The sequence below is a fragment of the Loxodonta africana genome, chromosome 14, assembly GCF_030014295.1.
Source record: "Loxodonta africana isolate mLoxAfr1 chromosome 14, mLoxAfr1.hap2, whole genome shotgun sequence".
Taxonomy (NCBI): Eukaryota; Metazoa; Chordata; class Mammalia; order Proboscidea; family Elephantidae; genus Loxodonta; species Loxodonta africana.
The window spans coordinates 79057565-79079632 of NC_087355.1; the positions used below are offsets into that span (position 1 = coordinate 79057565).

Consider the following 22068-nt stretch of genomic DNA (forward strand, 5'->3'; position numbering starts at 1 on the left):
GTGCATGTCTGTGAATGACAACAAAAGCACAGGGAGTAATGACTTTAAGGTTATAAATGAATCTTAGAAAATGGGCAAACTCACAAATACAGAATATGTGAATAATGAGGATCAGCTGTATAAATATACACCCTCTCTTCACTTATCAACATGTTAGGTTCCAAACGCCAGGTCATTATGCGAAATCAGTATAATGTGGAAATGGGGGATGACCACATCAGATCACAAAATGGAAGATGATTACATCATGACATAACCGCCAAACCACTGAGAATCATGGCCGAGCAAAGTTGACATATAATCTTAAACGTCACAGCCAGTGTTACTCTTGCCTCATACCTCAGCATTCATTATTGCCAGGCGTATGTCGTTAATGCTCAAAATAGTCGGATAGTAGATTTTTTACTACTGTTGTAGATGCAAAATATCAGGTAGTGAGATAGTCAATAAATGATGAGAAGGTGTATGTGTATACATATATACATATATGTATACGTGTGTGTGTGTGTGTGTGTGTGTGTGTGTGCCAGCAAGTTGATTCCAATTCACCGCGACCCCATAGGGTTTCCTAGGCTGTGAATCTCTACTGAAGCAGACTGCGGCATCTTCCTCCTGCAGTCATTGGTGGTTTCAAAATACTGACCTTTCTGTTAGCAGTCAATCACTTTAACTACTATGCCACCAGGGCTCTCGTTCTCTCTCTCTCTCTCTCTACATATATATATACATACACATATATTTGTTGTTGTTAAGTGTCACTGAGTCGATTCCAACTCCTAGTGACCCTATATGACAGAGTAGAACTGCCCCATATGGTTTCATAGGCTGTAATCTTTAAGAGACCAGATCGCAAGGTCTTTTCTCTCATGGAGTGGCTTCAAGCTACTGACATATATATATATACATTTGTTTATTTATTTTTATGTATGTATATATGTATGTATACATACATACATATACATATGGAGCCCTGGTGTGCAATGGTTAAGTTCTTGGCTGCTAAGCAAATTGTCAGCAATTTGAGCCCACCAGCCACTGTGCAGAAGAAAGATGTCCCTGTCCCCCAGCTCTCTTCTTCACTCCCTTACTGCCTTTTCTGCTAAGACTCACATGCTCTTTGTCTCACTGGCTAACACTACCTGGTGGCATGGCAGTCCACCCTGACTGCTCCCTTTTCTTAACCCCAATAGCCACACCTGTCCAGCCTATTCACCACAGCCTTCCTCACCTCTCACCTGAACAATTGCACCAGCCCTCCTAACTGGGCTCCTGCCACCAGTCTTCTCCTTAAATGCATACTTCATACAGTAGCCACGGGGAATTAATCCAAAGGCCACCCCCATATGTCACTCCCCAGCCTAAAATCCTTTCAGTGGTACTCCATCATCTACAGCCGAGGTTCCAAATCTAGTGACTCAGCAGAATCGCCTAGGCCACATTTCTACATGGCAACGATCAAGTGAAGATGAGTACTCACCAGTTCACCCCAGTCTCCTTCCATCCCTGTCACTTGCTTTATGTTCTCATTCTTAGACAATGTTTACTCGCTTTCCACGTAAAACAGGAGGGAATGAGTGCACTCATACTTATCCCATCTTGGCTCTCCCTCCATCTCCTGGTTTCCAATTGTTTTATTACTGGTACATCACCAAGGTCTGTAACAATACTCCTCATGGTTGTTTAGTGTTAATTTTTTTTCTTTAAATTGCGTCAGTGCTAACTACCAGTCCTTTCACGCCTTGGATGGCTGAATACTGTCATCAAGCAGTTTGCCCAAGAGGGCTTCATTCCCTGAGTTCCTTCGTGCTTGAAAATGGCTACCTCTTGCCTATACACTTGAAGAACAACTTGAGAAGCTATCACATTCTTAGGTAATACTTTCTTGACCTCAGTCTTTGCAGACATGTGAACGTCTCCTGGTATTGAATGATGTTATGGAGACAGCCAAGGCAAGTCAAATGTTCTCCCCTCTGCAAATGACTTTCTCTTCGTAACTGAATGCCTAAAGAATTCCTCCTGCATCCATGAACCAAGCTACACCTCTGTGTCAGTCATGCTATGTGACTTTTCCTGAAACAACTGCCTTTTGGGCTACAGATTCAGTTCTTCTTTCATTGCATGGAAAATTTCTCCTATCATTAAACATATTTTACATTCTATTTGTTGGATTTTCTATTTCACAGACAACAATTGTCCTTTTGGGTCCTCCATATATATTTTATTTTGCCCAATTGCTATCATCTTTTTCTTTTGCATTCTCTGAGAACATGGCAGGCCTTTCCTCTGTACCTATAATTCAGCTCTAACTGTAATTATCATACCATTTGCTTTTCTAATATTTAATAGTTCATAATTGTATTGTTTTGATCTCAAATTGTTTCCTAAGCTTTGTAATCTCCTTCTTCATTTAATTCTTATGACTGTTCATCCCAAGCATCGGCAGATCTGTTCAAACTCTCTACTTGCATAAAGACCACGGGTTAGATGAGTCTTTCTTGACTCCTTCACCACCTTAACTGAGACCTGTTTATCTTCTACAGCAAACTAAGGTTTGAAGGCTGCGTTTTCTGTAGCCTAGCATTCTGGCGTGTGGAAGCGGAGTTACGGTGTATAGAAGGGGCTATGAGCAATCCTGGGAGTCTGACTTGGGCCCTGTCCCTTTGCCTACGCATGTGCTAAATGCCCTGCACCTCAGTTCTCTCAGCCTCCACAGAAGAATTTGTCTTTCCAATCCAAGAACACCTGAGTCTTCAGAGAGGTACCCAGTTTTCAGGGGGCTGAAAAAGGCAGGGGACTCAGGTGTCACAGCTTCCTTGAGAGCTCACCCCATTGCTTAGGGGTGTGGGGGTGGGAAGAACGATTCAGCCCTGGACAAGGGCCCGCTTTCTCTGAGAACATGATTACAGGTGTGGCTACTGATTTTCATTTACAGTACACAGCATAGCTTTGCTTTCCCCAAATGCTTTCTTGTTTTCAGTGTCATCCCTCTTTTCCCAGAAGCCGTGCCCAGTCTTTTCTCGTCCCAAATCCTACCTCCCCCAATGTCCGAACCAAACAGATGACAGGAACAGATTTCTTAAAAAATTTTTTTGACCTTGAACCCAAGGGCACTTCAGCTTCGTCCTGCTTCCTCAGATGATTTTATCTGACTCATATTTTGCTTTATCCTGCGTGAAATTTTCCTGTCTTTTCTTTTTAAATTCACAAATATTAACTCTGGATGTTTAGGAGTCATCTATCTCTTCTTTATCCACTCGGTGAAAAGACACCAGAAGAATGGGAGAGAAAAGATAAGAATTCTAGAAGAGCAATTCAGGAAGCCTAACCTCTGAAAAAAGTTCCAAAAGGAAACAGAGAGAAAAAAGAAGAGAAAATAACCAATGAAATAATTCAAGAATATATCTCCTAACTAAGATAGAAGATTTCAGGTTTAAAGACTCCATCAAGTGCCTGACACAGGTGCATAAAAGTGGGCGCACACCAAAACACATTTTCATGACACTGCAGAACATCAGGAATGAAGCGGAAACCCTGGGAGAGAAACAAAGGTTGCTTACAAAAGATCCAGTGTGAAAATGACTTTGACAAACAACCACAAAGGAAACTAAAAGCAATGGAGCAATGTGTTGTAAAACCTTGAAGAAAAATTACTTCCAAACTAGAATTCAATATCAAATTTGAGAGTAGAATAAAGACATTTTCAGGTAAAGTCTCAAAACATTTGCTTCCCATGTTCCCTTTTTCCAAAAACTATAAAAGGATGTGATAAACCAAAATGAAAGATAAATATAATAAAGAGGAAGACACAGGATACCAGAAAAAGGAGTTCTGGTATAGAAACCCATTGCCATAGAGTTGATTCTGGCTCATAATGACTACATAGGACAGGGCAGTACTGCCCCATAGGGTTTCCAAGGAGCAGCTGGTGGATTTGACAGCCAGCCTTTTGGCTGACAGCCAAATTCTTAACCACTGCACCACCAGGGCTCCTAGTATAGAAAAGAGACCGTGAATTCCCAGGAGACCCCAAGTACCTGGCAAAAGGCAACCAGTTCCAGTGGGAGCAGGTGGAAGAGTTTAGGAGAGATTTCTCCAGGGAGATTAAAGTGATAGAATATCTTGAATCTGCGCATATTACAAGGAGATGTAAGCAACTGGTCGAGTTTGAATTTAATTGCTATAAAGTACAAAGAAAAAAGAACAATTAGAAACAAAACAAAATCCCACAAGAAAGGAGAAATAACCATGATTTACTAAATAGCTTTTCTCTGAGTCACATTTATATCCGTAATAATAATACTGAACTAACCAAAGCACAATGTAATTGCTGGGATGATGGCGGGGTGGGGGTGGGAAGTATGCGTAGGTGTAGTGGTAAGGGATTGAGGTTGTTGTTGTTAGGTGCCATCGACTCGGTTCCGACTCATACCGACCCTACACACAACAAAACGAAACACTGCCCGGTCCTAAGCATTCTCACAATTGTTGCTATGCGTGAGCTCACTGTTGCAGCTACTGTGTCAATCCATCTCATTGAGGGTCTTCCTCTTTTCCGCTGACCCTCTGCTTTACCAAGCATGATAGATATCCTTCTCCAGGGACTGATCCCTTCTGATAACATGTCCAAAGTATGTGAGACGTAGTTTCATCATCGTTGCTTCTAAGGAGCATTCTGGTTGTACTTCCTTCAAGACAGATTTGTTTGTTCTTTTGGCAGTCCATGGTATATTCAACATTCTTTGCCAACACCACAATTCAAAGGCGTCAATTCTTCTTCGGTTTTCCTTATTCATCGTCCAACTTTCACATGCATATGAGGCCATCAAAAACACCATGGCTTGGGTCAGGCGTACCTTAGCCCTCAAAGTGGCATCTTTGCTTTTCAACTCTTTAAAGAGGTCTTTCACACCAGATTTGCCCAACACAATGCATCTGTTGATTTCTTGACTGCTGCTTCCATGGGCGTTGATTGTGGATTCAAATAAAATGAAATCCTTGACAACTTCAATCTTTTTCCCGTTTATCATGATGCTGGAAACCCTGGTGGCATACTGGTTAAGTGCTATGGCTGCTAACCAAAGGGTTGGCAGTTCGAATCTGCCAGGCGCTCCTTGGAAACTCTGTGGGGCAGTTCTGTTCTGTCCTATAGGGTCGCTATGAGTCATGATGTTGCTTATTGGTCCAGTTGTGAGAATTTTTGCTTTCTTTATGTTGGGATGTAATCCATACTGAGGACTGTGGTCTTTGATCTTCATCAGTAAGTGCTTCAAGTTCTCTTCACTTTCAGCAAGCAAGGTTGTGTCATCTGCATAAAGCAGGCTGTTACTGAGTCTTCCTCCAAACCTGATGCCCCATTCTTCTTCATATAATCCAGCTTCTCAGATTATTTGCTCAGCATACAGACTGAATAAGTATAGTAAAAGGATACAACCCTGACACACACGTTTCCTGACTTTAAATCATGTGGCATCCCCTTGCTCTGTTTGAACAACTGCCTCTTGATCCATGTACACATTCCTCATGACCACAATTAAGTGTTCCGGAATCTCCGTTCTCCGCAACGTCATCCATAATTTGTCATGATCCACACAGTCAAATGCCTTAGCATAGTCAATAGAACACAGGGGGTTGGGGAGAGACCTAAATCCTTATCTTCATGAGGTAAATCACTAAATAATGCCTAACAATGAAAAAGCAAGACTAACGACAGGCTTGTTATTTAAGAGATACCAGTTAAACCAACTGTCGTTGCATGGACTTGGCTCACAGCAACCCCATGAGTGTCAGAGAAGAACTGTGCTCCGTAGGGTTTTCGATGGCTGGTTTTTTGGAAGTACGTTGCCAGGTCTTTCTTCTGAGGTGCCTCTGGGTGGACTCAAACCTCCAACCTTTCAGTTAGCCGCCAAGCACATTAACCATTTGCACCACCCAGAACCAAAACCTAAGACAGGGAACAGAGGGGCCCCCATATCTGCAAAGAAAGTAAGAGGAAATGGGCCACGGTGCAGAAACAAAGCCATTCCCCAGAACAATGCTGCAGGGTATCAGAAAAGAGCCCACAAGCTTCTTTAAATTTGTCTTTCACAGCAGCTGGATGAAACCAGTCCCAGGGACATGCACAGAACATCCACCTGTGGCGGCTGTGTGACTGTCCACTAGGGACAGTGAGGGGCTGCAGCTGTAGCCTGGGAATTGAACTCTGGAGTGAGAGACTGCGCAAGTGCAACACACCATAATAAGTCCTGCTACAAATCCCAGAGGCCTCCAGGACAGGAGCCATCTTACAAAGCTGCTGCACTCACACACACATAGTTAACATACCCCCGCCTATGCCTCTAAATAAACATCAATCTTTTTCCCACCCAAGAACTTTTAAACACCCAGGCAAGTCTTTTGTGAGACAGGGGTAAGCGTAGCTTAGGCCCTCCTCCTCTCCACTTGCAAGCCTCTTCAATAAAGCTTTGCTCGTGTGGAAAACTCTTTGTGCCTTACCTGCTTGTTCTTGAGCAATGAGAGGCAAGAACCTTATTCAATTTCGGCAACAACTCCACTGTCCTCAAGTTGATTCCAACTCATAAGGACACTATAGGACCAAGTGGAACTGCCCCACAGGGTTTCCAAGGCTGTAAACCTTTACAGAAGCAGGCTGCCACATCTTTCTCCCATGGAACAGCTGGTGGGTTCAAACAGCTGACCTTTCCAGTAGGAGCTGAGAGCTTTAACCACTGCACCACCAGGGCGACCTACACCACGCAGGGACTCCATTTAACAGATCAAAAAAAAAAAGAAACCCGCCACCATCAAGTCGATTCTGACTCATGGCGACCCTGTGCGTGTCAGTGCAGAACTGCTCCATGGGGTTTTCTGGATGTAACCTTTAGGGAACCAGACTGCCGGCTCTTTCTCCCACAGAGCCGCGGAGCGGGTTTAGAACCAACCTCGCCGTTAGCAGCGGAGGGCTTCCCTGTGGGATCACTTGGGCTCCTTTTCTATAGACATTACAGCCAAAAAACCCCGCGGAGCACAGTTCCACTCTGTGATGTACCGGGTGGATTCCACGGCACAAGAGGGGCACAGGGAATTACCAAAAGCAGCCGCAAAAAAAAAAAAAAAAGGCCAAAACTGGTCCGGGAAGAGGGCATAGAGGAGAGAGGGGAGCCGGCTTGTGGTTTACAAAAAGTTTTGTGGAACAATCTGATTCTTTAAACTCTGTGGATGTATAACCGATTAAGGAAAGCAAAACAAGCAAAACAAACATTCGCGTACCTCTAAAGGGCACCGCTGAAAGCTGGAGTCACCTCAGGGACGCTCCGGCCTCAGGGCTGACGAGGAGCGCCCCTCCTGGGGTCACGACCCCTCGGGCAGGGGCAGGGCCGGAAACCCTGTGGCCCCGGTGGGGGCGGGGCAGAGAGTCCCGCGTGTGGCGCAGGCTGGGCCGACACAGCCACCCGACGGCCCTCGGGGCCGCCGGACGGGCCTCAGGTACCGGGCTGGGAGGGTCCGGAGGGATGGAAGCGCGGACTCCCCCGGCTGCCCTGGGACAGGGCGCCCCCCAGCGGCCCCGGCAGGCGGCGTCCCCAGGGGCGGCGAGGGCCTTGGCTTGTAGCTCCGCGGCTATGGCGTCCTGTTCTCCTGGGACCGCTCCGCAGCCCGGCCCGTCTCCAGCCCCGTTTCTGAGGCTAAATTCCCAACTTTGTGCTGGCATCTCCCCCAGAGTGTCTTCTGGGACCCTCTTACTCAGCATGTCCACCCCCAGGCCCTTCATGTCTCCCCCGAGGGCCGCAGAGCGGCGCCTCCCCAGGCCTGGGCGCTCTTGTCTGACCTGAGGCCCCTTCAGGCTCCGGACGCAGGAACAGCTTTGGTTTCAGCTGGCCTCCCATTTGCCTAACCCACGGTGAGACTGTGGGGGACCAGAGGCACTTTTGCCCTCATAGCTCCGTTCCTCCATAAAAAACACTAAGATTGTGTTGTTGTAAAGAAGCCCTGGTGGCGCAGTGGTTAAGAGCTTGACTGCTAACCGCAACATCCGCTATTCAGATGCACCGACTGCTGCTCGCAAACCCTATGGGGCAGTTCTACTGTATCCTATAGGGTTGCTATGAGTCATGCAATGGGTTGTTTTTTTGTTTTTTGTTTTTTTAACACAAATAATACTAATACCATGCAGGAGCCCTGATGGCGCAATGGTTAAGCGTTGCTAACCAAAAAGTGGTGGTTCATATCAGTGGCTCTGCGGAGAAAAGACCTGGCAATCTGCTCCCTTAAAGAATACAGCCTGGGAAACTCAGTGGAGCAGTTCTACTCTATCACATGGGGTGGCTATGAGTCAGAATCGACTAGGCAGCAAACAACAAGAATGCATCATAGTGTTCTTTTCCAACTAAAAGGAGTTTGTTTGTTTTTCTGATTTTAGAAGAAATTAAAACATTTTCGTGGACCCTAAAATTCTTGAGGGTCCTGGAGGCTGTGCCCACTGGATAAGCCGGCCCTGCTCTTCCCCTTCCTGTGCACCAGTCTCTCCCCTCCAGAAATCTGCCCAGGGCCCCCACTTCTCATCCTCCTGGGCCCTGTACTGTTTGGAAACTCCGTCCTGCTGGCACCCTTTACCAACGCCCCCACCTCCACAGTCACGGACGACACCCTCCTTTTTACCCCACAGGAAACATGTCCTCCCTGTTTGCACGGAGCACCAAGAGCCTGGTCAGGGAGCTGGGCAGGAAGGGTGAGCTGTTGCCGGTGGACAGCCTGAACAGCTCCCCACGCCTCCACCCCTTCTGCCTCGTGAGAAAGAAGCATAAACTCCACCCCTGGTCTTGGGACACCCCCTTCATCCCCACGGACTTCTCCCTTCTGGATGTGCTGGAGCCTGGCTCCCCAGTCCCAGGTACCTTCAGGTGGGGCTGGTGGGCAGGGGCTGCAAGGCAGCTGGCAAAGAAGACAGACAAACTGACACTGTCCACCCAGGCACACAGAGGCCCCCTCAGTCTGCCTGACCAGAAGCATGCCATAGGCACCTCACATGCCATGGGTGTGCCAGGGGCAGGTTATCCAACAGGCAAGGTAAGCACAGTAGTGAAAAATTTCACATTTTTTCACCACATCAAAGATTCTGCTCCTGGGTATGGCTGGAATCTGTCTCTCTCCCAACACCAAAGCACCTCCCTACAGAATCAAAGTTTCTTTTCAAATTTATAATCCCAGACAGGGTGGTGAAGGATCCCTGGTGGTACAGTGGTTAAGAGCTCCACTGCTAACCAAAACATCAGCCATTTGAATCTACCAGCCACTTTTTGGAAACCCTGTTGGGCAGTTCAACTCTGTCCTGTAGGGTCACTATGGGTTGGAATCGACTCAACTGCAACGGGTGGAACAGGGTGGCACAGCTAACCAAAATGTGGCAGTTCGAATCCACCAGCTGCTCCTTGGAAAACCTATGGGGCAGTTTGGCTCTGTTCTATAGGGTCACTGTGAGTCAGAATCAACTCGATGGCAATGGAGTGGGTTGGGACAGGGACTGAGTGCTCAGTAAGCGAGGTAAGCTCAGGCTTACTTGTGCTTACTTACTAATCTGTAGTGACTAAATTCACTACAAATGAGTCACTACAGATTAGTGAGTAAGCACAAGTAAGCCCGGGCTTACCTTGCTTTTTGGGTAATCAACATAATCGACACCTGGGGGCTCTTCATGTGGGAGAATGCATGAACCGATTTCTTCTTCTCATCCCTAGATGTGTAATAAATAATAATTTTAAACAACAATAACGGTTAACATTGATTAAGTGTTTGTTGTGTGACAAGGGCCACGTTGACAATTCCTCATTTCATCCTCACAACCACCCTTGGAGGAAGGCCTGCCATTCTTCCCCTTTTATAAACGGGGAAACTGAGCCTCCAAGAGGTTAAGTGAACTTTCCAGGGTCACACCCAGCTAGTAAGTGGTGGAACCCAAATTAGAATCCAAGGCTGTAGCCAAAGCTCATGCCCTGAACCACAGCGCAAACCTCCCCCTCTCACTATCTGGTCCCAGGCTGACTTCTTGCCCCCCAGAGGTAAGCAGGAGCGAACCGATCCACATCCGGGAGAAAGTGACAGCAGCAGTGACAGGAGCCATGAGCTTGAGCACTGGGCTGCAGGAGAAGGTGATGGGGAGCGGCATGGTGACCCACAGCTCCACCCTGGCCCTGCAGACCCTAAGGGTTTCCCCCCACACCTGGGAGACTCTGGTGGAGAAGAGGTGAGAGTCATGGAGAAGAGATGGGGAGAGTCAATCAGGCAGGCTCTACTGGCTAAGGTCTGTGGGCACGGGTCATCCAATCCAAGTGGGAATGGGGGTGGGGGTCCAAGGCTCTTGCCAGATTGAGTCCTCCAGTGAAGTCAACCCAAGGTTTGAGTTGGGATGGGTGAATCCACTATTAAGAGCGAAACCAGGAGCCCAGGGAAGAGGAAGTGAGCAGTGAGAAGGGGCTATGTTAGGTCAGTAATTTCAACCCAGATGCATTCAGGGCCAGGCAGGGTGTGGGTAGCTGCTGAGTGTGAGACAGTAGGGAGTGGTGGAGACTGTGGAAAACTGGGACACATGCCTGCCTAAAGCTAGTAGCTGCTACTCAGCTGCCACTAGTTAGTTGTTGCAAGGCAGGAATGTGGGGCTCAGTGGTGCCAGAATTCCCATTTTCCAAGTGAAGCTAGACATCTGGATTTCTGTGTGAAACCTACCAATTTTTAACATTATCTCAATTTTACATACCATGTGGGCCAGATGCCATATGCCTTTGGCCCAGTCCGGCTTGAAAAAAACCAGTTTTGGCTTCTTTTTAGGGCATTTTAAATCTTGTAGAAGACAGGATACCTCAGACTCCCTCCGCTTTCTCCCCTTTGCCCACCATCCCCAACCGACCTTTAACAAGCCATCCCCAACTACGGGCCAGCTGCTCATGGTATCACAGACCTAGATCAGCACTCAGCCTGTGCTGCCCACATTGTGCACAAGGCCTGCAAGGCCCCTGGACCGGGGGAGCCTTGCAGAGGCCCCTCCCCAGCTCTGCTTCTTCTCCTGTCCCTCACCCCGCCCCCATTCCCAGGAAACTGAGGATGCCAAGGCCCTCCTTCCTCAGGGAACTGCAGAGCCGGAAGGAGAGGGAGAGCCTGTACGTGGTGACGGAGGCCATGGAGACATTGCAGGACACCACACTGCAGAGCCTGAGCAAAGTGGAGGGGGCAGGGCAGCTGTCCTTCCTTGGGCCGAGCCATTTCAAGGTACAGAGTGTGTCCTGGGGGGTCAACATGGGTGTGTGGGGTCCTGAGTGCCACCAAAGAGGCTGCCCTTCGGTGGTGGTGTTAGATGCTGTCGAGTTGGTTCAGACTCACAGTGACCCTGTGTACAAGAGAACAAAATACTGCCCGGTCCTGCCCCATCCTCACAGTCCTTGCTATGCTTGAGCTCATTGCTGCAGCCACTGTGTCAATCCATTTCGTCGAGGGTCTTCTTTCCTGCTGGCCCTCTGCTTTACTGATCATGACGTCCTTTTCCAGGGACTGATTCCTCCTGATAACATGCCCAAAGAATGTGAGATGTAGTCTCGTCATCCTTGCTTCTAAAGAGCATTCTGGTTGTACTTCTTCCAAGACAGATTTGTTCGTTTTTTGTTTTGTTTTGTTTTGGCAATCCATGGTATATTCAGTATTCTTTGCCAGCACCACAATTCAAAGTTGTAACTCATACCAGATAGCTGCCTCACTCTGAAAATCACCACATCCAGATGGGAATGGAGTCCCTGGGAATTTTGTATCATGATTCTGAATTGGACTGCACATTAGAATCACCTGAAGAGGTTGAGTTTGTTTTTGTTCAACACCCATGCCCAAACACCCCAGTCCCCCCAAAAAAACCAGGCCAGACTCCGACTCATGGCAGCCCCATGTGTGTCAGGATAGAACCGTGCTCCATAGGGTTTTCAATGGCTGATTTTTCAAAAGTAGATCATCGAGCCTTTCCTCCAAGACACCTCTAGATGGACTTGAATTTTTAACCTCTCAGTTAGCAGCCAAAGTGCACTAACCATTTGCACCACCCAAAACCAAACCAAACCCAACCCATTGCCTTAGGTTTCAATTCATAACGACCCTATAGGACAGAACAGAACTACCCCATAGGGTTTCCAGGGAGTGGCTGGTGGATCCAAACTGCTGACCTTTTGGTTAGCAGCCTGAGCGCTTAACCACTGCACCTCCAGGGATTCCCAAACACCGCCAACACTCCCAAGATATCTGTCTTAATTGGCCTGGAATGGAACCCACACACTGTGATTCTTACGAATGGCCAGGGTGGACATCCTCAGCGGAGGGGGTTTTGCATCAGCATGGGAACCAGGTGTGTCTGAATCCTGCTCTGTCCCTCGCTAGCTGTGTGGCCTTGGCAAGTTACATAAACCTCTGGGCTGACTTCTCTCGTCCATGAACTTGGGCTGGAGAATCGCTGTGAGGATTAAGCAACAATGTGTGAAAAGTGGTGGACACTCAATCTTCAATTCTCCTTCAGCCAGACTTCCAGGCCACAGCTCTGTCCTTAGACAGGTCATTGAGGCTATGTGGGCCCCAGTCTCTCATCTGAAACACAGGCAGTTTGGACCCCACATTCTAGGACTCTGAGACTCGTGTTTGTCTCGTACAAATTAGGTAGTCATCCCCAGTGTCACAGCTGACCCCACTTTCACCATCCACCTGAATGAAGGTGATTCTAGCTACCATTATTGAACACTTCCTAGGAGCCAAGCATTGTGCTAAATGTTCTCTGTAATGAGCTCATGTAATACTCCAGATGATTCCAGGAGGTAACTATAGTTATGTCCATTTTTTAGGGGAGGAAACAAGTTCAAAGAGCACTTAGCTGGTAAGCAATGGAGCTGAAATCCAAACCTGGGTCTCTCTGGTTCTGAAGCCCATGTGTCTAATCAAGTCGATTAAATCGAAGCACAGTCTCTGAAGGCAACAGGTGGCTGGCCTTCTAGCCATTTGTTATTTCAGAAGATGTTAAAATATGCAGGCTCTCGCCAGCTTGCCAGTTGTGGGAAAGAGGCAGAGAAGCATGTGAGGGGACGGCTGGGAGCAGCTGGAGGGTAGGGAAACCATCCTGGAATTAAACATTTGCTACTGATAATAAGTGGTTAATCCAGACCGTGTCATGAGCTGGGGTTCAGTATTGGGTGACCAGCCTTCCCAGCTTACCCAAGACTGCGGGCTTTCCTGGAACACAGGATTTTCCGTGCTAAAGCAGAAGAGTCCTAGGCAAACCAGGATGGTTACCACCCTAGCGGTGAGTGAAAATAATAGTGGCTCAAAACAAGAACAGTCTCTGGGTGGTGGAAAGTGAGAATAATATTTCTGTCGTCCATCAAAGTCTAGATAGGCCTCCCAGGGATGCATTGTTGGATCGTGGGTTACCAGAGACCTAGTCTCCTTCGATTTTGTCACTCTGCCACTCTTGATTTAGGCTTTCACCTCATGGTCCAAAATGGCTGCTCTATCTCCAGTTATCATGTCCACATTCCAGCCAGCAGGAGAAAGAAAAGGAAAAGATCCCTCCCAGAACTTACATACACCACTTATCCTTGCATCCCATTGGCCAGAATTTGTTTACATGGCCACATCTAGCTCAGAGTTGCTAGGAATCATGGTCTTCATTCAGGATATCCATGTGCCAGGTGAAAAAGCTCTATGATTGTCATTGTTATTAAATAGCACTGTCCTTACTGGAGTAGGATGATAATGGTAGTATCACTATCCCCCAGTCAGGGGTCCCATCAGGGGTGACTTCTCCCTCCCCGACTCCCCCTCTTTGCAGCTTGGTCTCTGCCTGTAAAACGAGAGGGTGGCACTGAATCGTCATTGGGGTTATCCAAGTGCAATGCATCCTGACTCCAGTTCAGCATTTCCAAAGTGTATGTTCCAAACTCTGGAAAATGCTTAATTTAGACAAAACGAAATCTGTTGTTTGCAGGACTTCTCAGAGCTTTTACCATGCACATCTCCGAAGGAGGAGATAGCAGGTAGTCATTTCCGAATCTTTATGAAGCCAGAATGCCTTCTGTTTTTTTCTGGAAATATCTCATGTGCCTCATATTTTGCAAAATGCTGTTCTTGCTTTATCTGGGTGCTTCCCAAGCTTGTCGGTCTGCCTCTCCCTCCATCCTCCACAGCCCCCACTCTGAACAATGGATCGTCTCTTGATATCCTTCACTCCCTCCCCCTGCATTCTGCCCCTCCTGTCTGCCTTTAAGATCCCTTCCTGCAGGTCCTAGAATCCTGTGTGGATGTGACTTCCTGCTCTCCCCACCACCCTCATAGGGCCAATGCCAGAGCCACGTGGCTAAAGAGAAGACAGTGATCGTCCCTCGGGGCAGTGTCTTGGCCTACAGGGTGCTGCAGCTGGTGATCAAGGAGGATCACTGGGGTAAGCAGAGGCCGGGCCCCCACACCCCCTGGGCTCCGCCTGCCCTTGGCCAGCACGCTGGGAGAGCTGGGAGAGGGCCAGGGGCTACGCCAAGAGTCGTTCAGGAAGAGGGAAAGAAAGGCTGTTTCTTTGTTGGCCTGAGCAGTAAGCCAGCTATGGTCAGGGGCCCGGGCCCTCATTACAGCAGCACCTAAAAGGATTTGACTTTTGTAGAGGGCAACTGAGGTCAGTCACCTAGGGAGGGCTTACAAGCCAGCCTGCACCCCACATGCCCTGGTGGGGGGTTGCATTCAACTGGATGAAGGCCCGTCATCTTCTAAGTGACACAAAGAATCATGGGGACTGGTGGTGGCCCTGCCCACCCATGGCCCAGGAGTGGGAGGCAGTGGGTTTCTGCTCCCCCATTAGTGCCCTGGCCCTGATGACCAGAAAGGCCCTGCGACACTCAGGATGCTCTGATCTAGCCCATGGGATCTGCAGGGCCAGCCTTGGGTGGGGCAGGCGGACAGAGATTCAAACAGCTGCCCATCCTAGCAGACAGAGCAGGAGCTCACGAGTCCAATGCACTGAGGTTTGAATCATGGCTTTGCTGTTTGCTATCTGTGTGGCCTCGGCCACATCACTCAATATTATCTCTGTGACTCAGTATCCTCATCTGTGAAGGGGCTCTTGCTCCCAACCCCATGGAGGTACTGTGAGGCCACAATGAGACGACCACCCCTAAAGTGCTGCTACATGCCTGCCTCCATGGAGCTCAGTAATGGCTGACTTTCTGCCTTCCTCTCAGGCACATTCTCTTTTCTGTTGCTTTGCCCCCACAGCGATTCTTTACCTCCCTGAAGGGAAGCTCTGTAGAGCTGATGGTGGAGGTGAGTGAACAAGCCAGAAACCACCTGTGGCACAGCACTGGTCCTCCTCCCGTAGAGGGTGTGGTGCCACGTCCTCTGCCACGCTGTTACCCCACGTCACCCCAGGGCTAGGGCAGGCCTGTGCTTTCTTCCCCGATGGGGTGGAGACGCACTGGAAGAATGAGGAGGCAGCGATGGGGCAGGAAGAGGCACGAGTGGGAGGCCCACCCTGGGCCCCACGCTCCAGCTCTCACACCCGTGGTCTCCTGTCCACATGACGGGGGAGATGGACACTCGTTTCTCCAGGTTGTGAGAATGAGGGACGTTCTGGAAGGCTCTCATGAGGCGGCTTTGACTCTTAACAAGTGTGGGAGCAGGAAGGTGAGGGGTGTGTGGAAACTCACGCTCATCCCTGAGATGATGCTTAGACTTCACACACGTTCCAGCCATATGACCACTCTCCCCAGTGCCCCAGTGTTTGCCTCATAAAACCAAGCAGGGCTGTGGGGCAGGAGGGAGCAGAGTGGGAGGCTGGGCCTAAGCCAGCAGGGTCCGAGGAACAGACGGTTTCTTCTACAGAGAAACGTAACGATGGGCTTTTCTCCTTTTGGCTGAACCAGGAGTGATGGGGTGAGTGGCAAGGGGAGGGGCAAAAGGCAGGAAGGAGAGCGTGGAAGGGTACAAGGGTGGTGGATGATGGGGAAAGGCCAGGGTAGGGCCTGTGACTGGTACCTGGTCTGTGGTAGGTACCCAATAAATGGTATACGAATGAATAAGAGGTGAGCACAGAAAGGGGTGCCCTTCATGAGGCAGGCCTTCACCAGGTCAGCTCTGTGGTGCCAGGACCTCTTGGTCAGGCTGAAGGTGCCAGGGGCTAAGCTGCCCTGGGCAGGGGCCCAGGCACAGGAGCCAGTGATCGCAGACCCTCCTGTACAGGCAAGGCCCCAGGTGAGGAGCCCGACTTCCTAGGCCTGCAGAGGTGGGCGGGTGCCCAGTTGCACGACCTGGCCACGCTGCCCCCTGACCTGCGGTACTCACTACTGGGCGCCCTCCAAGAGCTGCTTAGGGACCCTCAGGCACTACAGGAGCTGGAGGACATGGTAAGGGGCCCCCAGGCCAGACTAGGGATGTGAACTGGGATGGGGGGCGAGTAGGGGAATGGGAGGCGGGTCCCAGGAGTGATTGGGTTGCCCCGCCATCTCGGAGCCCACAGCCCTGGAAGGTGGGCCGGGCAGTTTTGAGCTGCACTGCTCTGTGCAGGTATATGTCAGACAGCCCCAGGCATCTGTTCGCTGCTGCCCTGAATCACCCCTGAGCTGAGCTGGGGGTGAAAAGGAGGGGCCTTGGCTCAGCAGAGCGGGCCTCCCACTCCAGCTCTCGGGCTGGGACTGGGTGCGGGGAGGTGGGGAATGGAGCCTGGGAGGTGGCATGCAGGGCAGGGGCAGAGGGCAGCCTCACAGCTACCCCTCTCTGTTCTGCCTGCCCCTTCCCTGCAGCTGGAGCAGACCCTCTACACCGGGCTGCTGGCACAGCTGGAGGGTCCTGGTGGCTCCATCCTGAGCACCCTCCGGGACCTCTGCGGCAACCTGTCGCCCTCTCGAGTCAGGGCCCTCCTCTGCCTCCTTGGAGCCCTTGTGGGTAAGGGGGTGGGTGTGCGGCTGGGGTGGGAGAAAGAGAACCCCCACAGGAAGGTCTCTCAAGCCCCTACCCCAACCCTGCTGAGCCCCCAGCCTCTCGCACTTTCTCCCACCTTTAGGAGCACCCCTTCTCCAGTTTGGGTCACACGGGGTTCTCAGGGCAGCCCGCCAGAGTGGTGGGTGGAGTGGACAAACGCCTGGCCTCTGCTTCCTCACATTCCTTGACTACAAAGGGTGGGCCTCTCAGCGTGCAGGGTTTTCATTCTTTCCCTCTGTAAGGACTTGTGGAGCCATTTGTGGGGTGCTCTCCTCTCCTGTGAGTCCGGGAGTGGGGACAGATGGCGCACAAATACAGACAGATGCTTGCCCAGGCCGGATTATCCAATAAACAAAGCACGCATGGGTTTACTTGTGTATGTTTACTCATCTGTAGTGAACAATTTCACCTGTTTTCACATCAAGGATGTCGTGAAATTCATGTGAAATTATTCACCACAGATTAGTATATAAACACAAGTAGGTCCTCACTGGAAAACTTGATAGTGTAGTGGTTAAGAGCTGGGGCTGCTAACCAAAAAGGTAGGCAGTTCGAATCCCCCAGGCACTCCTTAGAAACTCTATGGGGCAGTTCTACTCTGGCCTGTGGGGTCGCTATGAGTTGGAATTGACTCAACGGCAATGGGTTTTCGTTGTTGTTGTTCCGGTTAAGCCCTTGGTGTACCTTGCTTTATGTAAGCCAGTATGGAGAGTGCTTACTGGTTAATCCATCCCTGCTTGCACTCTGCGGAAACCCCGAGGGCATAGTGGTTAAGTGCTATGGCTGCTAACCGAAAGGTCAGCAGTTAGAATTCACCAGGCGCTCCTTGGAAACCTTATGGGGGCAGTTCTACCCTGTCCTATAGAGTAGTAGGTCAGCTCGACCTCAACGGGTTTTGTTGTGGTTTTGCACTCTGCAGTGGGATTAGCAGACTCAGCTAGGCCCAGGGCAGCTTCCCTGAGGCGGTGGCCTGCAAGCTGAGAGGAGACGCTGACAAGAAGACCGTGGGAAGGGGTCCCAGCCAGGATTGGGGTGCACAGCAGCTCATGGGCAGCGGGAGGGCCAAGTGTTGAAGACAGGGCTGGGCTGTTCTTGTCCCCTGGGTGAAGTCAGGAATGCGCTTCCCAGAATCGCCTCTTCTGCTTGGCCCTGGGAGAGAGGCGGCCAAGAGAAGCCTGCGTGAGGTTTGGGGAGGGAAGTGAGGCAACACCCATTTCTCTGAAGGGTCTGTGGCAGTCAGATTCGGTGACAGACAGGCAGGCGCCCAGCGCGTCCTGCGTACTTGCTCTCCTCCCTCTACGCTTAGTGCTTCTTCCCGACTTTGACCCTGCTGATGACAGTGGCCTCGGCCCCGTCACCAGACACTTGATGGCAGACCAGAGGTGGGAATTACATAGAGGCAACAGCCTCCCACAGGACTCTCCTCAGCTTCCCTTCCCGGTCCCCCCACCACTCAGCCTTACAACTTTCTTCCTTGCTTAACCCTCAGTGGTCTCTGTGCTGCTGTTTCTTGAACAAGTCAGACGCACTCCTACCTCAGGGCCTTTGCACTGCTGTTCCCTCTGCCTGCAATATTCTTTCCCTGATAGCCCCACAAGGCTAACTGTGTTTATTGCATATTATCAATTGCAAGAAAGTGACCGTTATTGTCTATACTGTCTACATGCCTGGTCCATTGCCTATGTGCCTGGTACATAGTAGGTGCTCAACATCCTCTGGATCCCTCCCCATGGTGTGGAGGTTGAGATAGAGATGACCAGTGATACGGCCCAGTCACTTGGCCAGTTAGGGCGAAGCCTGCCCTGGGGCTGGAGGATGCTGTTGCCCAAGGCTGGAGCATCATGTCTAGGACCAGGCAGACCTGGGTCCTCATCCTGGTTCAGCCGCTAACAGGACAAGTAGCCTCGGGCAAGTCCCACCACATTCTGGTTAATAAACACTTTGAAAAGCCACGAACCCTGCAGATGAACTAGTATCTGTGAACCCTTTGTAAAGTCAAGGCCGCCATACGCATATGGGGAAATGGAGCAGGACAGGGAGGGACAGCAACTTGTGCAAGGCCCCTCAGCAGTTCCAGGGCAGACACAGCTCCTGCCTTTCAGAACCTTCCACACAAAGATGGCCCCAGGGGTGCCAGTACCTAGAGGGGCTTCTTCCCACCCTAGGACTCCAGCATCCCAGCCATTCTTCCCTGGGGTCACCAGGGCCCATGAAGGGGAGACACAGGATGCCTTGGACCCTTGGCACCCCTCACTCTCCATCTCTCCACAGTGCTGAGTGACACCCAACACTGTCTGTTGGCCGAGTCCCTAGGGAGATGCATCTTAGCCCAGCAGCTGGAGCTGGTGAGAGCCTTGGCGAGGAGATGGGGTGGGGGGAAAACATCCCTATAAACAGCCGAAAGTGGCTTGTTGTGGGGTTCGGTCCCCAACGTCCCTTCCTCCGCCTCCTTGCTACAGCTGTCACCCACTAGATGCCCTCAGGACACCCAGGTTCCCCGCAGCTCGTTCTAGGTGGGCTACATTCAGTCATGCGCTGGTTAGTCATTGATTATACCGTCTCCCTACGCGTGCCAGATCCTCTGCTAGGACCGGAGAATACCTAGGAGACAAAGGCAACCCACCGCTCGGGGTCTAGTCAAGGAGATAAGCAAACAGGCGGTTACTGACAGGGCTAAGAGTAGCTGCACGCAGGCAGCTATGGGAGCACCAAAAAGGGTGGCTCGGGGGCATCTCTCAGAGGAAGTGAATGAAAGATGAGATAGAGTTGGGTATGCAAGTGGAACAGCAGGTGCAAAGGCTGGAGGAACTGGGGAGAGGTGGGAACTCCTCCGACTGCAGACAACTGCAGTGAAGGCCATGTTGACTTGGGGTTGGCAGAGCAGGTGGTGGTGCTGGGGCTTACCTGGGACCATAGTTCTGCAGGTAGTGATGTCCCAGGGCTGCAGCTTGGTTGTGGTGGGCAGCAGAGGCCCCAGGTTCTTGCCCCCAGTGCAGCTTCCACCTGCCTGTGCCTGGGATACCTCTTTGTTCATTCTGGGTGGTTCCTTGCAGGTGGCAAGCATCTTAGAGGGCAACTTTAACCAGATGGAGGAAACAGCCGTCTCCCTCCGGCAAGATGTCCTCTCATCCCTGCAGAGTGAGGATGCAGCCCTCACCCTGAGCCTGGTGCAGAGCTGTGAGCTGGAGCAGGGGCCCAGCCTTCAGCTCGTCTGGGACCCGGAGGCGTTGCTGCAGCTCTCCGCACTCTGTGGGGCTCTTGCAGGGCTGCAGTTGCTGGCCTGCCCCGGCCCTAGGCCCTCCAGGCTGATGCCTGAGGAAGGTGCCCAATGCTGAGTCGAGGGAAGATGAGGCGGCAGCCGATCCTCCAGTGGCCCCCAAGGATGTCAGCCTCCCCAGGGACTGGCTCACGCACTGTTTCTCCTGTCCTCAAAACTGGTCCCCAGGCACGAGACCTGCCCATCCAGGGCCAGGGGTGGGTCCTATAGGGCGGCACCCTGGAGCAGGGTTCTTCCTGGAGAGGCAGTGGAGGCTGGCTCCAGACCAACCAGGGGTCCATTCACCCCTCACAGCCGGGTAGCTTTGGGCAAGCCACTTCCCTCTCAGTGCTCGCTTTCCTGTTAAATTATTCCCATAAATCAGAAGAAGAATAATCCCTAGTTAGGAAGGTTATAGCAAAGATTTCAGAAGTTGTTATAAAATACTTAGGACAGTCAGCTTTTACTGCGCGGTGTTGACATTACCCCATTTCTGAAGGAAGCTGCAGAAACTTTCTCACGTTAACAAAGGACTCAGACAGTCTCTCCTTAATTTTTCCTCAGTTTTTCCATCTGTAAAATGGCACAGATGGATCAAACTGCTCAGTTCTCACCCAACTGCACCATTCAGTGATTCTACGGGCCACACAGACGGGGGTGCAAGGGCCAGGATGAGTTTACAGCACTGGACCAGAAGCTGGGCCCTTGGCTCTGGATCAGGACTCCTTGCATAATTAGTTGTTGAAGTTCACTGAGTCACTTCCCAGCATCTCTCTAGGACAGCAGCTGGATTTCTTCCATAATAAATGTTTTTTTGGTACAGCACACATTGCCCAGGACGGCTGTGTATGTGAGAAGTGCGCAAGTGTCTGCAGGGGCACGGACAGGGAGCAGGGAAGAGCCAGAGTACATGGAAACCCCCGAAGCAGTGGGCTTCATGGGTTCCCAGATGCAGCCCTCTGCTGGGGCCTTGGCCAGTAGTCCTGTGTCCCGAGAACGTGTTATACCAGTGGGCCAGGACCAGGTTCAGGCTGCCAGACTCCAGCTTGATGCTCAGTGATCTTCCTAGCAGGGACATTATACGCTTCGTTAGACACTGCTTATAAGGCAGACAGTTCACCTGACTCTGTCCACTCTGACCACCAGAGTCCTTTTCCAATGATACCAACCAAACCAAACCCACCGCTGTTGAGTTGATTCCAACTCATAGCGACCCTATAGGACAGAGTAGAGCTGCCCCATAGAGTTTCCAAGAAGCGCCTGGCAGATCTGAACTGCCAACCTCTTGGTTAGCAGCCGTAGCACTTAACCACTATGCCACCAGGGTTTCCATTCCAATGATACAAAAGATTTTACAACTAATGCTCATCTAAAACAAAAAAAATTTTTTTTCCAGAAACATGGCGAATATTTTAATCACCATAATCTCACTCCCCAAAGATAACCATGATTGACACCTTGGTGTTTATCCTTTTAGTTTTTTTTTTCTATACGAACATATAAATTTCCTTGCAGAAAAATGTGTTAACATGGCACACAAACTTGCTTTTAAAAATTTAATACAGTAAAACCTGCAAAAGCTGTAACCTGCAGACAGTGGAAACCTGTCAGAGAAGGAACACTAAAATATTTTCCACTAAAACGAGCGATGGAAAAGTGGTAAGACTGCATCCTGTAAAAGGCAGAAAACCTGTGGCGAGACTTGGAAAAACAAGGCAGTCCTGTTGCATTCTGACTCTCACAGTTTTCATTGTATATTGTGTGCATGTCATTAAATATTCTCTAACATGAGAAGTGAGGTTTTTGGCACGGGGGTCTTTGTAGGCCTTACATCAATCTCTGGA

The 22068-nt window shown here is 50.2% G+C and overlaps 1 protein-coding gene across 1 annotated transcript; it reads left to right on the top strand.

Moving 5' to 3' along the window:
* Positions 1 to 8664: 8664 nt before the first annotated feature.
* LOC104845751 (gasdermin-A-like) lies at positions 8665 to 20303 on the top strand. The gene is made up of 9 exons (XM_064267670.1): positions 8665 to 8884; positions 10048 to 10234; positions 11079 to 11253; positions 14341 to 14446; positions 16231 to 16394; positions 16791 to 16932; positions 17051 to 17107; positions 19240 to 19313; positions 20022 to 20303. The coding sequence occupies exons 1-9, from the start codon at positions 8665 to 8667 to the stop codon at positions 20301 to 20303; spliced, it is 1407 nt and encodes a 468-aa protein (XP_064123740.1).
* Positions 20304 to 22068: the final 1765 nt, after the last annotated feature.